This window comes from Portunus trituberculatus, chromosome 18, assembly GCF_017591435.1.
Source record: "Portunus trituberculatus isolate SZX2019 chromosome 18, ASM1759143v1, whole genome shotgun sequence".
NCBI lineage: Eukaryota > Metazoa > Arthropoda > Malacostraca > Decapoda > Portunidae > Portunus > Portunus trituberculatus.
In genome coordinates, this window is record NC_059272.1 from 18,609,712 (window position 1) to 18,625,122 (window position 15,411).

The 15,411-nt window shown below is 36.3% G+C and overlaps 1 protein-coding gene across 6 annotated transcripts; it reads left to right on the plus strand.

Moving 5' to 3' along the window:
* Positions 1-582: 582 nt before the first annotated feature.
* Positions 583-14,423, plus strand: LOC123505579 (nuclear transcription factor Y subunit alpha-like). 6 transcript variants are annotated; one of them, XM_045257061.1, is made up of 10 exons: positions 583-717; positions 3,226-3,303; positions 6,829-6,969; positions 7,186-7,321; positions 7,642-7,790; positions 9,711-9,878; positions 10,447-10,523; positions 12,650-12,689; positions 12,896-12,996; positions 13,354-14,423. In XM_045257061.1, the coding sequence occupies exons 2-9, from the start codon at positions 3,274-3,276 to the stop codon at positions 12,968-12,970; spliced, it is 816 nt and encodes a 271-aa protein (XP_045112996.1). In that variant the 5' UTR covers positions 583-717; positions 3,226-3,273; the 3' UTR covers positions 12,971-12,996; positions 13,354-14,423. The 6 variants fall into 6 exon arrangements, with proteins under 6 accessions (XP_045112996.1, XP_045112999.1, XP_045112998.1 ...); XM_045257064.1 differs by having other exon boundaries at positions 585-717; positions 7,657-7,790; XM_045257063.1 differs by lacking the exon at positions 583-717 and adding an exon at positions 718-796.
* Positions 14,424-15,411: the final 988 nt, after the last annotated feature.

The following is a 15,411-nucleotide window of genomic DNA, read 5'->3' on the forward strand; positions in this document are numbered from 1 at the left end:
CAAGTGACTGCCTTTGAAACTCCAAGTGAAGTTAGTCTCATCTTATATAAAGAAAGATAATGTTTCAACAATCAACTATGTTTATTACAATATCTTTTATGATAAACTGGCAAGGCTTATGTTGTTTATAAACGTTAAGGAAGTTGTACTTCCTAGCTCAATATTTTCTTAATTTTCTTGCCTTTTAACCTTTATCTCAGTTTCTGTGAAGTAATTTCTCTTGGCACTACCTGAAAGTCACTTATGAAGTTACGACTCATGAGAAGATAATAAAAATAAGGTAGTTAAGCCAATATACACGAGAATGCGAGATATGGCACCACTGAAAAATCGCCACGCCTGGTCTTGTCTCATTTGCTGAAGCTTGGCTCCAGTTTTCTCGATGCGTCTTGTACACTTTAGTTATGATTCGTTTCAAAATACAAATTTCAGTGCTAATACATATTATAAGCCGTTATCAGCACCTTAAAATATCAAAGAAATTGCATCAGGCTAATATAATAAAGACATTTTCATGTAAAAGAAAGGCAGGGAACTAAATTTTGTACGTAAGAAAATGAATTAAGGGTGAATGAAAATCTGAGTTCGGTGAGCGAGTAGGAGTGCAGTGGAGGCAGGCGCGGGGGCTGGCTGGACCAATGCGGAGCGGCGGAGGGAGGCGCGGCTCTCATTGGTGTCGCACTGCCAATCATCGGAAACTGCGCGCTAATACCCAATGTAAGTCCTCAATTATACTCTATAGCTCCTTCCCGCTCACGTTTGATTGGGACCGGACACACGGAACTCTGCGATAGGGGTGAGGAAAGGTTCACATAATAGGAATGACCTTTCCGATGTCTTGTTAGCTCGTCACACAAAGAAAAGGAAGCCATGTTGAGGTGGAAGAGATGTGAGAGGATGAAACAGATGCCTTCACATCTCACTCGGTGACTTGGGTGTTGAGTGCGTATGTCCTCAGAGGCATGCCTGCCAACTAGAAACAATTATACATGTGGTTAAATATATTTTTTAATTGTGTGAAGTTAAGGTGCCATTGTAAGCAATAAAGGGGTGATGCGGTACTTACTGACCCCCAGTAATAGCCAGACGTCATGTAAGCAGCTTTCTATAGCCACTGTGAACCCCATCACTTGTGCAATGTCATTTAACTCACGGGAAAAAAAGAAAAAAAAAAAAAATGGTCGAAAAGTTACGGACATGCTATTGTGCACGCAATGGAATGTTGAGCTAGCCTACCATGAAGATCAACCGCCGACCAGCAGGATTCCGCTGTAAACAATGCTAGTCCATCACAGACTATTTACTCCATTTCGTAAGCTACTTATATGGTAAATATTGTATGCTGAAATCAAAGGGAACTTGGTTATAGCGTTCTCATAAAGTTACTTTATGTTAGTGGTACATGTATATTATGTGCTGAAGTTAAAGGCAACTAAGGTGTAACATTTTATGTGAAGTTAGTTTGTCACTAGTTACCTCTTAACCTCTGTTTCCATTATCATGTATTTGTGTGTGTATATCTAATTGATTTATAGATATTGGTAATTAATGCAATTGGATTTCAGATCAGAAACTTGGTAATTAGTTGCATATATATATATTTTTTTTTTATTTGCTGTACCATGAATTTCAAAGTCGTGAAGTTGAAAGTTAACTCACCTGGTTGTCTACCCTTTAGTCACAAACATTTAAAAAAAGTCAGACTAAGCAAAGTTGCACTGTCAATTTTCTGCAAATTTTAATTTTTTTAAGAACTGGCTACAGCTGCAGAAGATATGTCAGGAGAAGGAAGATAATTCTTTTAACTTTTCAAGGAACCTACAGTTGCAGTGGGCTTTTTTTTTTTTTTTTTTTTCTAACATTTTTTGCCCTTGGCAGCATTCCCTCTTGCATAAAAAAAAAAAAAAACTAAATAAATATATAGATATTAGTTTTGGCTTCATTTTAACCAAAAACTGTAGGAAAAGTGTTTGTCTTATAAAAACATATTTCTGTTATTCTGCTAAAGTTTACTTTGTAATTTAGTAGAGTTGCAGTTGCAAAGTTGCGAGTCACACTGGAGGTGCCAAACATAGTCGCAAAATAAAAAAAATGCACCTGAAAAATCAGTGTAAATGTCTAGTATAACTCTGGCATCTTATTTTTTAACTAATTTCTTCCCAGAAAAGAGAAAGGTGCTGGAGTTCTACTGAATCTTTCCTTATTGGTGATGAGATAAATGGGGATCTATTAAAATATAATTCTTTTGTACCAAGACTGAGGGGATAAAGTTTTTTAGAAAATATTATTTGTAGGAACATTACAAAGAGTTGTGGGAGATGGTGAAGGAATCACGACCTGGTAGTTGAATAGGTAAACACTTTATTCCTGATCAGTTTTGCCCATAGAGCTTCTTCAGGAGAATATGGCTCGCAGGCCAAGCAGTCTAGATTTAAGGGCTATGTTGCAACCCCAAGAATACACCAATGAAGGACCATTCAGCTCTCCTAAAGGCCTGTCTACATGAGCGGGCCTGATCGGCTGGCTTGCCCGATAACGGGCATATTTGATGGGCAAATGATCACATTGCCCGAAAGCCCGCCGAGCGAAATCACTGAGCTGGTGCCCAGTAGCTGGAGTTTATATCCTGCCAGACGCAAGATAATATCGTGAACCCACAGCGGGCCTTCATCCCACATCCCACGGCATAGTAGCACTTTGTAGTTCATGAAGTGTTGTTGCAGTGCTTCCAAACATACTTCTTTTCTTTAACCAATCTTTACACCATATCCTTTTCTTCTTTTTGTTTTTGAGACACAAAGCTATTATCATAGAGCACAAAATCTTTTTCTTGACAATGCTAGGCACCATGGTTCTCGTACCACACTCCACCCGCTACTGGCAACATCGTCGGGCAGGCCCGGCTATTCATCACTTTGGTCGTGTGGACAACATTCACGGGCAGGCCCGTCAGAATTTGCCCGTCAACGGGCAAACCCGCCGATCAGGCCCGCTCGTGTAGACAGGCCTTTAAATTGTCTGTGGTACTCCTTAAGTCTAAGCAGCTTGGCCTGTGAGCTATATTTTCTTGAATAAGCCATATGGACAAAACTTGTCAGAAATTAAGTGTTTGCCCACCAGTCCATGATTCCTTCACCTTCCATTACTATTATTATTATTACTTTTATTATTTGTATTATTATGATAATAATAACCATGATAATATAATATTTATATTTTTTTCAGCTCTTGAAGCAGGAGTACATTGAAGATAATTAGAATTTAGCAAGCAGGATGCAGGCTGTCCAGCAGGCAGCCACACAGGTAATGCAGCACTGAAGATGGTTGCAGTATTAAGGCGGGTTCGCACAAGTCAATTTGCAACAAATTGCAAGTTGGTAGAGTTTCCAACTGAATATTGGTGCCTAGCAACTGTAAAAACCAGTTGCAAAACAAGACCAACATGTTGGTTTTGTTCTGTCAATTTGCAACTTTGTTTATGTTGTGACGTCACGGAGAAAGGTTTGAAAATGTGGTGTCAATGTAGAGAAGAAGATTTTTGAGTTGGTGAGTGAAAAGAGCACATCTGGGACAATAAAAGAGAATTCTACAGCATAAAAAGCTTATGCAAATAGGTGTTCAATGGGATAGCTGCCACTCTCCAAAGACTGTTTCCCACTATGCAGGGTGTTGTTGGAAATGAGGATTGAATACTTGATGATTTAATTTGATTGCAATCGTCATTGTCACCAGAGGAAGACAACTTGTTGGGGAGCTGTTTCTTTACATTCATTTCCTACCAACCAGCTGATATTTCTAAACGTTTTGTGTGAATGGTTTTTGACTAAAAGGGCTCTGTCGATACTTCTAGTTACTTGCAATTTCAGTCGCATGTTGACATGTGTAAACCTGCCTTAATATAGAGGAGGTAGATATATTGAATATATCTTAAGGAAAGAGTATTCAAAGCAAGTAAAGGACAAGAGGAAAAGGGAAAGTGTAGAATATCAAAGGAAAGTGAAATGAGAAGATACTAAAAAGATGAAACATTTAGTACATACTGTTAAGGTTTGAGATGAAGAGCATAGAAGATTGGGTGAAAAGCAAGGTTTAAAGGAAACACAGACAAAGACCATTAATATGTGTGTGTGTGTGTGTGTGTGTATTTACCTAATTGTATTTACCTAATTGTAACATACGGGAAAAGAGCTATGCTCGTGTTGTCCCGTCTCCATATCTATTAATGTCCAGCTTTTTCTTAAAATCATGAATATTCCTTGCGTTGACCACTTCCACGTCTAAACTATTCCATGCTTCCACCCTTCTATGAGGGAAGCTATATTTTTTCACATCTCTCCTATAAGTGGCCATTTTAGTTTTTCCCATGCCCTCTCGACATTCTTTCATTCCACATACACAGATCTTCCCTATCCATTTTTCCATGCCAATCATCACTCTGTATATTGCTATCAGGTCTCCCCTTTCTCTTCTGTTTTCCAGGGTCGGAAGTTGCATTCTTTTCAGTCTGTCTTCATAAGTCAAATCTCTTAAGTCAGGCACCATTTTTGTTGCAGCCCTCTGTACTTTCTCTAGTTTCCTTATGTGTTTCTTTAAGTTCGAGCCCACTGTATTGTTGCATATTCAAGCCTCGGTCTTATCATTGCAGTAATTATTTTCTTCATCATTTCTTCATCTAAATATCTGACGCCACTCTTATGTTCCTCAATAAGTTCAATACTTCTCCAATTATTTTGTTTATATGTCTCTCTGGCGATAGGTCATTGGTAATTGTCACCCCAAGGTCTTTTTCTTCATGACTGGTTTTATGTCTTCATTTCCTATCTTGTACATACTCCTGATTCTTCTTTCACTCTTGCCAAACTCTATTTTCTTGCATTTTGTCGTGTTGAACTCCATTTGCCATGTACAGCTCCATTTCCATATTCTGTCCAAGTCTTCCTGGAGTAGTTCGCAATCTTTGTCACATCTCACTTTTCTTAACAATTTTGCATCGTCTGCAAATAGGCTCACATAACTGGACACCCCATCCACCATGTCATTTATGTAGACCGCAAACATTACTGGTGCCAACACTGATCCCTGTGGAACTCCACTCTCCACCAAGCCCCATTCTGATGGTCTGTCCTTAATTATTGTTCTCATTTCTCTTCCTACCAAAAGTCTTCCATCCATTTTAGTAAACTGCCATGCACTCCTCCTACCATTTCAAGTTTCCAGATCAGTCTCCGGTGTGGTACCTTATCAAAGGCCTTTTTTAAATCCAGATATATTCCATCAGCCCAACCATCTCTTTCCTGTATTACATCTATCACCCTCGAATAGTAACATATCAGGTTTGTCGTGCATGAACGCCCTTTTCTAAAACCAAATTGACACTCACAAAGTATGTCATTTTCTCCAAGAAGTCTGTCCATCTATTCTTCACCACCCTCTCACACATCTTAGCTACCACACTTGTAAGTGACACTGGTCTATAGTTCAATGGGTCTCTCTTGTTACCTGATTTATAGATTGGGACAATGTTAGCTCTTTTCCAGTCTTGGGGCACTACACCTTCCCTTAATGAGGCATCAATTACTTCACAAACTTTTTCTGCCAGTTGCTCCTGCATTCTCTTAAAATCCATCCTGATACCCCATCAGGTCCCACAGCTTTTCTCACTTCTAAACTCCCCATCATATTCTTGATCTCCTCCACAGTTACTTGAAACTCCTTCATAATCCCTTTCTGTTCCATTACCAGTGGTTTGTCAAAAGCAGTCTCCTTTGTGAATACCTTCCGAAAGCATCCATTCATAGCCTCTGCCATTTCCTGGGATCTTCACTGCATACTCCATTTACTTCTAAACTTTCAATACTTTCTCTATTTTTGATGTTGTTGTTCACATGTCTGTAAAAAGCCTTGGTTGGTCTTTACATTTATCAATTATATCCTTTTCTTGTTTCTTTCTTTCTTCTCTTCTAATCAACACATATTCATTTCTTGCTCTTTTGTAACTTTCCCACTGCTTAATCCGTCTTTTCCTTCTCCACCTCTTCCATGCATCCTCTTTTCTTGTTCTAGCCTTTTCACATCTATCGTTAAACCAGTCCTGCTTTCCAACTTCTCTATGTTGTCTTATTGGTACAAATTTTTCTCACCTTCTTTGTATATTTTTATAAATTCCTTCCACTTTTCATTTGCTCCTTAGCACTCTTGAATTTCATCCAATTTGTCTCTTGAAAGAATTTCTTTAGGTTTCCAAAATCTGTCTTGGCATAATTCCATCTTCCCACTTTATATTCTTCATTTCTTCTAGATTTCTCTTCATCTATCACCTTGAACTCCAAAACTGCATGATCACTCTTTGCTAAAGGGCACTCCACCCTCATCTCCTCAATGACCATTGGCTCTGTACTAAAGACCAAGTCCAGTCTTGACGATGCTCCCTCTCCTCCAAACCTAGTATCTTCTTTGACCCACTGAGTTAACACATTTTCCATTGCCAGTGTCAATAGTGTATTTCCCCATGTTGTCGCTGATCCTTCCATTGACCAGTCCTCCCAACACACCTCTTTACAATTAAAATCTCCCATCATTATAGTTCGTGTGTGTGGTTGTATGGTTGTGTGTATATATATATATATATATATATATATATATATATATATATATATATATATATATATATATATATATATATATATATGTTTGTTTATTTAATTATTTATTTATTTATTTATTTATTTTCTATTATTTTTTATTGTTTTTTTTTATTTATTTTTTTATTCTTTTTTTTATACACCTGCTAGATTATTGCAGTGAATAATTGCTTTTGGAAAATTTTAGGGTGGAGCACATATCATCCAAACTGCTGGAGGTCAGCTGATGCTCCAGACTGTGGGTGGCACTGGCTCAATTCAGGTGGCGCAAGCTGGGGGCACTCAACAACTCCAACAATTACAGGTTGTACCAGCATCAGGGATACAGGTGAGCTGGCTAGTGTTAGGTCATTGTAATGGGTGGTGAAAGAAAGAAAAGAACTTTAGAATTGAGTTTCAGATCCATAGGATTGCCATTGTGAATTCATAGACTGGTTAAGTTTCCATTAGACTATGTTGTAAGAATAGAAATGAAGAGTGTTGCATTGACTTTCAGGTTTTTTATTATTTGAATTGTTATTGAGATGAGGAAATTATTTATCAGAGCAACAACCATGTAGTGACTGTACCTGCTGGGTCAGCACAGCAAGCACAGATCATCCAGACCTCAGATGGCCAGGCTATTGTGTATCCTATTCAAGTTGATGGTCAAGGAAATATTCTCCATCAACCGTCCACAGGTAAATACATTCTGTCATGTTCATTATCACAAAAAACTGTTTCTGATGTATCGTTCTACTGTATTTTTCTCCTTGGGCATTATCAATTTGTTTCCTCACTGGTCATATGGTTTGTGCAGCAACCATTATTAGAGAGACAATTAGTAAACATGTAGAAGTTTCTAAATATTTTTTCTGTCTTTATCATTATCTGTTTTGAGTATTTTTCCTCTTCTGCTATAAATTTTCCCATGTTATATAAAGTGTAAGTGTTCTCATTGTACATCTCTATTGATTGCAGTAGTTAAATCATACACTAATAATTTTTTGTGTTTTTGAAGTTTTGAATCTTTCAGGTAACATCATCCAGCTTGCAACATCAAATCAAGGAAGCACTGTACAGCAAAGTCCTAGCCAAACTAACCAACAAACACCAACAGCAGCAGCAACAGCTCAAAATTCTCAGTCTAATTTACAAAGTGTGGTTATGGTGAGTACAACATGTTTTTTTTTTCAAAAACTTGTCTTCATCCATACTAGAAAGATGTAAGCATTTGGGTAAGTATTTAGGATATCTATTTATCAGATTAATGACTATACTAGACTCTTTCAAGTGTCTATACAAGCATGTCACTTCTCATTAACCACATAAGATCTAGCTTATAAAACAGAAATCCAACTGTGCAAAGAGGCTGAAGTGTGATGTGTTGTAAAAAAATAAATAGATAAATAAAGTATACACTAGTGGTGGGCAGGACTCGGTAACTTGAGAACTCGCAGTTCCAAGTCCAAAGGTTGGCGGATTAGCGGGAACCAATTCTGGAATTGGTTCCCGCTCTCCTCTGGGACTCGGGTGGAATGCGTGTAGCGAGTCCCAGACACTGGGCTCGCCAGCGCGTTGCTAGACGAATCTCAGTGTGAGGCAAGTTTGGGAATCGTGTTTCACTCACTCCATGGACTTGGGTAGACAGCATGTGGTGACTACTAGGTGCTGGATTTGCCAGGCACTGCCTTTAATGAGTCCCAGGAAGTCTGGGAGCCATGAGGCATGTAGAGTTTTACTCGGCTTCCAGACTTTGGACTCGGTTCCTATTTGGCCACGATGGAATCGTTGGACTCGATTCTGGACTCGGTTCCCACCCAGCCCTAGTACACACACACACACACACACACACACACACACACACACACACACACACACACACACACACACACACACACACACACACACACACACACACACACACACACACACACACACACACACACACACATGATTGCTATAATGCTTGTTCTCTAGGTTTGTTTTTATCTATTATGCAAAAATAATACTTGCTATGCAGATCAAGTCTATAGTGCAGTTTGGAGTGGCATAGGTCTTGATGTATTGGCATTTTGAGCCACAGTCAGATGCTAGTGATTATTGATGATATCACCCCACCTTCCTGTCTTTCTATGTCCCTATCATCCTACCAGCATAATATAGCAAGAGTAAGTTGACTATCACACAGGACAAATTTTCCTTGGATCTCTGTTCTCTGGTCATTTTAGCATGTACCCACCACCATTGTCATGACCAGTGTATGTCTATAATAACAACTATAATTGACCTCTCTCCACACACCATTTTTCAATCAGAGTATGGTTGCTCTGTTTCTAGTGACACTTGTTTTTTTGAAGCACTGGAAAGAGAAAGGAATGTGGAGGTGGAAATTGCTCTGAGAAGAGTGAAGCAGTCAAATGACACAACTGTTGCAGGACCTGCATCTTGAGTGAGGATGAAGACTACAGATGGAAGTCTGCAAGAACCTGTTTTATTATTTTTTTTTACAACTAATAATATCCAAGAAAGGCACAATGCTGCTTTGGGATCTAGCATATGATAATTTGTTTATGTTGCTGATGCTGATGTTTATTACATTCTTGGGGTCGACAGGACTGAGAGTATGAATGATGTATATGTGAGTATGTAGTGTTCTGTCTTAGCTTTCCAATGTGGAATTGCCAGCCTGGTATATAGAAAGATGGATATTTATCAAAGATGTGAATGGTGTATATAAGTAAAATTGTGTAAATTTGGTGAAATTGCCATAGAATACATTATAACACATATGGTCTTAGTATAGCACATTTTTGGTGGAATTATGCACCACCACATTGCAAAAACACACAAACAAATCTCACTTCAGGGTATTTTGTTCTTGTCTTCATAGTGTTTGCTCTTTTTTTGAAAATAGATAAATTATAGTATTAATGAAGAAACTGGTTGCTATTTAACAGTGACAATAGAAATATTTCAAAATGCAAATTTTTTAATTCTTCCATTGTCTATAAAGTTTTTTGTGATATGGATACATATCTTGAGCAAAGAATCATAAACAAGAAAAAAATGACATGCATTTGTTTTCAGGTTGGTAATGGAGCAGTAGCTCAGTTGCAGCGAATACCTCTACCTGGACCAGAACTTTTAGAGGAAGAGCCCCTTTATGTTAATGCTAAGCAGTACCATAGAATTCTTAAAAGACGACAAGCTAGAGCCAAGCTTGAAGGGGATGGTCGAATACCTAAGGAACGAAAAGTGAATATACCTTGTGTTTTGTTTTCATAATGATACACCACCACCGCCACCATTATCATGATTCAATTGTAGGACAAAACCTTTTCCTCACTTCTCTGGTCAATCTCTATCAGTTGGCCATCTATTTCAGATTAGCCCAGCAGAAGGGTTTCGTTGAATAGTGTAACTCTTTTGCTACAAATATATGTCACACACTTAACTTGCATCTCATGTTTTGATGTGTTGGCTTTATTTGTTCAGAAATGCTGCCCACTTTTATAGAGTCATGACATTTCTTCCATTTTGGTGGTATCACAACCTTTTTGAAGAGTTTGCTGGATGATACATAGAGCCTTGAATGTACTCAGAAAATGCTCCTTTCCTATGTGTATGACCAAAATGCTGTATTTAAATTTGTTCGTGTTTTTACAGAAACATCTTATATATTAGGGGAAATTGTACTGTGCTTATTAGGTCATCATGAGTTACGAAAATGTCAATTGTAAAGGAGCAAATATTAAAAAGTGAAGTGATACTTAAGATTAATATTTTCAAGGTGATTACTTCTCATTCATATCCTCTTCTACAGAAATATCTCCATGAGTCAAGACACAGACATGCAATGAATAGGATACGAGGGGAAGGGGGAAGGTTTCACAAAGGATCGTAAGTAGTTTTATGTGAAGTTGTTCCTTAAGCAAGTAATGACTTAGATTTATGGTCAGCAGCCACAAGCTGCCTCTGTGCAGCATACTTTTTTTTTTTTTTTTTTTTTTTTGAATGTGTTAAAAGTGTGCTTTTTGAAACCTGACACACTACAGAAAAAACAGGAATGAAAGAGGAACTTTGAGGTTTACATTTGATAATTTTTCAGATCCAAATCAGTTCAGTACTAGACTTTTGTCATATTTTTAAAATGGTGTGTATATTTACAGCATACTATTGTATTATCAGTATTATATTACGTCTGCAGAGTTTACTTCACTCTCTTGAGAGAATTGACAGATGGTAACGTTTATTCATAGACTGTGATATCCATACAAACTCTCTGCTGCTTTGAGTAATACTTCAATGACCTTACAATGGGAAATGTATTTGGTAGGGGTGAAATCAGGAGTGTACATCAAACCAAAATAATTTTGAACTGGAAATGCTTTTACTGAACCAGGTGGATTCAACACTGGTTGAGTACAAGAAAGAATTTACAGGTATATCTAGTTCAGTAGTAAGAGTTTCCTTAAGTGGTGAACATTGGTGTTATTCATTGCAGTAGACAGTTAGTGTGGGTATTATTTTTGTTTTGTATGAGTATTTTCCTCCTGAAAACCAATATTCATTGCTTTTTCAGTAAAAGTGATGTATGGAAAGTTCTTAATTTTCAAAGTAAAATTGCTTGCCTTAGTTCCATAAATGGATTTTCTCCTTTTTGCAGCGCCAATACCATCCGTAATAATAACTTCTCAGACAGAAACCACTCGAGGTGAGTTGCCTGGCAGTGTGAATTGGTTTCACAATAGAAAGGAAGAACATGATTCATTGTCAAATTTTGTTGTGTTGTAATTGTTCATAAGCTTCAGGTCCCTTTTTCACAAAGATTCTGAAGTGGAAGGATTGTGCTTAGCACAAAATTCACACTTAATTTTGTGCTTCGGTTTCCAACTGTGCTTACTATTGTACCTAAGCACAAAGTTAAGCATGGTCTGGGGCATGCTTAACTTTGTACTTAGTAAGAAAGCAAGATGGCCGACCATTAAAGTGTGTACATCACCCGCCAGCTCAAGAATTATTGGCCTCGTAAGGATGATTTCAGTGACCAGAGTGACACAATAATTGAAAGTGTACAGACTAAAGCATGCAGGAGTGTTATTTGTGAGTGATTTAGTGAGATGTCTCTGAGAATCTTACCGGAATGAATGATGCACCAACGCCAGAATTGAAAGTGATAATTACACCATTTCATTTAGTATCACTGATAATGTTAGCTCTTGCTTTGCCTAGTTGTTGCTATGCGGTCTCATTTACCGCATTAATTTTGTGTCGCAGAGTGAGTGAAAGGTTTGATTGTACTTTTTTTCTTTGCACTGACTGGATGTGGAGGAAGGTCACATCATGAGTCCAACTGGATTTCTTCTAATGGCCTTTTCATTCACTCTTAGGTGTCATTATCACATTAAAGAAAAAGGACTAATAGGAGGCAATGGAATTACCGAAAGTGAGCGTTGTAGCCCCACACGCTCAATGTTGTAAACTGTGAAACTAAATACTTACACTCTGTTCAGGCTCCAATTTCCTGATAAGATTTTACTATTTTGCACTGTCACCATTTTGTATTTGAATTGTTCTGTACTAAAGTTTTAAGCTCAAGTAGAGTTTTAAGGTAAGCGCAACTTAAGGCAGAACTCTAAATAAAATTATAAGAATCTTTGTGAATATGGCCCCAGAATTATAAGCCTTTGTGAAAATATAATAGATAGCACAAAAATATGAATAAACGGTTATGATTTGTCATTTCCATCTTACATGAAATGTTTAGAAATATGATTGCATAGCACAAGAAAGTAGCTGTAGTGAAAAGGATTTACCAATAATTGTGTGTGGCTTGGTGCACAGTCAGTAGATTTCAGTCATGTATAAGCTCATAGATAATAACTTTTATATGTGTGGCATTATTTGGTAGTCCTATTATTCTGTTGATGTAAGTCTGTAAGAAGTGGTTGTGAATCTGTTAATTTTATTATTCGAAAAAGATGACTGAGTCGTCTTGTATTAATTCATGTATTCTTATCTGACAGAGAAGACATGATGGACAATTTAGGAGGCTTAGGACTGCAGGTGAGTAAGATATTCTTTTTATTCCCTTATACAGACCATCTTTAAGGAGTAGTTAGGAAATTCTTTCCAGGATATCATTACTGGACCATAGAGTGACTTCTCAGATGATATTTGTGATATTTTTCTCCATTTTTATTTTATGATCTATGTTGACTGAAAAGCAAGGGCATTCATTTGTTCTTTTGTTGCTAATTCTTTAATTTCAGAATGGCATGGATGAACTCATCACTGGAGACACAGTGCCAGCTCGTGTGACTGATACCAAAGTGTTTGTTAGCTGAGGCATCACAGGCCTTTCTATTATCAGGTGAGCTCATAAAATAACATTGTTAAAATGTAATATAGTTTCCAGTATTTCAATGTAACTGTACTTTTCTACAAAGTCTGATATATTTTGGAATGTTGAATGCTCTCCCTCTTATTGATCTTTGTTTGATAAATCAGAGATATGGTTGGTAAGATATATTTTGTTTGATAATGTTAAATTCATTATAACAGGTTTGGCTATAACAAGGGTTCACTGTGTGTGTGTGTGTGTGTGTGTGTGTGTGTGTGTGTGTGTATATATATATATATATATATATATATATATATATATATATATATATATATATATATATATATATATATATATATACTTATCTGTTGACTTTTAAATTCCCAGATAAGAATTGAAGATATATGCATTTTGATCTCCAGCTGCAAGTTTGTAGTGACCACAAAAGAATGATGTTATGTATGATGCCATGGAAGCAACATCTTATCATGTTAAGTACAAGTATTTGTCATATGCAACTTGTGATACACATATGGTGTTTGAGACTGGGATTATGCTCTATTTATTGTAGAATTAGGCATGACCTGTAATGTGAGTGGCATTTTAAGTGGTTTGACATTGGAAATGATCTCATCTTCATGTAAGGAGTTTGGTACTTTAATCAACCTTTTCTTGTTTTGTTTTTGTTTCCATAAGTTGTGTAATGTAACTAGTACCTGTAAATTACAGGCATTATTAATTGGTCACTGACATTAATACTTGGCTCATGATGAGCTATTGGAATGTGAACACCAAGTCACAGCAATTTTGTCTTATCTGAAAGTAACTTTCTTTATCAGTAATAAATTTTAATGCTTTATATTTCACCAACATTTGTTTGAGCTTCATCAAGTTTCTTGTCATTTCATAATGTAAAATCATACAAGAAAACTGTGATAGTAACTTTGGATTTTAAATTTAATCTGTAGTCAATTCTGTGCCTCTTCAAGTTAAAAAGATCCAGAAAATTCTCCAAGATACTATTTTACCATATTTTGCTCAGAATTACTTTTCGTTGAACTTTGGCACTAATTCATGTATCATATTTGCGTATTGAATGATTACATTTTTTGTTCTTTGACATTCATAATTACAAGGAGAGCTAGCAATCAATATTTTCTATTTACAGTTGAATATTATAGTAACTTATTATAGAAAATATGCATTGAATATCAATGCATTAATAAAAAGACTAATTTTTCTATATCTTGTTTACTTACTTTTCTGTTTCAAATTATGATACTGAGTGAAGGTACAGGATTTAGGAATTACACACCTGAAGTTTATAAGTAATTTTTGTAATGCAGATATCCTCTAGGGTTGAAAAGTTTTCTTTTGTAAAAGAAGATATGGTTATATTTTATAAACATACTGGATAAGGTATTTTATAAAGAGCAGTAAAATATCAATCTGGGTTACATCCATATGTTTTATGCAATCCACCTTTTTGTAAGAAATGACTTGTGATTTATTATTATTTTCATGGCTTTGTTTGGGCATGACAGTTGGACTGAACTAGGTAGAAGGCTTCCAAGATGTTTTTATACATGGAGCCCTAGGGTTTTCTTATTATCAGAAATACATATATCCGTCCACTGTTTTATACTCTATATTGATAAAAATTAGTAGTTTTCATCTCCAGATAGTGTTTGCCTGTCACTTAAGAATTTTAATATAAATCAGCAGGTTTTGTGTCAGACAGTAGGATTGGTACTGCCAAATTCTAGTCCATGTTTCTTATTCTTGTTTCACTTAATTTTTTTATTTACTTATTTTTTCCATATACAATATTAGTAATGATAAAATCTTGACTATTTAAAAATGCTCATAGAGTAATACAGTATATGGCTCAAATAAACATAATAATACAAATAATCATCAGTACAGTAATTTGAAGTGAGGGTTTTCATAATGTCATTAGAAATTGTAAAGTAATAGAGTACATGATGAAATTATTTTATACACTTACATACTGTATGTGCTTTTATATCTGAAAATAAATTAAGTGAAAAAACAGACAACCCTAAGCAAGTTTAATTGATTGGAGAAAAAAAGTATTTTCTTTAGGTTATTGTTTATTATTTATTATTGTTTTTTTCAAATTTTATTTTGCAACTGGATCAGAAATCTTTCTTTGTGTGATAAAATAATAATTGAGGAAAAATGGCAGCTACCCTCTCAACTGGGATTGCTGCGAAGGGCCACCATGATGGAGCTCTGTGGTGCTAATATATAGTAGGTTTTCTAGACTACAAAATTATTAATTAGCAACTTGAAAGCACTGTATTTCTGTTGATATAGATCAATACAGGTTTTGATAATCAGAGTATAGTCCCCATATAAGGCTCTGGTAAGAGAAAAACCTTACCATGCGCTCTATGTGCCCATGTGCTAATATTGTACTGT

Excerpts from the sequence above, each read along its gene's own strand:
- LOC123505579 (XM_045257061.1), top strand. The coding sequence starts at position 3,274 with ATGCAGGCTGTCCAGCAGGCAGCCACACAG. Across the intron at positions 10,524-12,649 it reads GGAAGGTTTCACAAAGGATC|AGAAGACATGATGGACAATT; the intron begins GTAAGTAGTTTT and ends CTTATCTGACAG. Across the intron at positions 12,690-12,895 it reads TAGGAGGCTTAGGACTGCAG|AATGGCATGGATGAACTCAT; the intron begins GTGAGTAAGATA and ends CTTTAATTTCAG.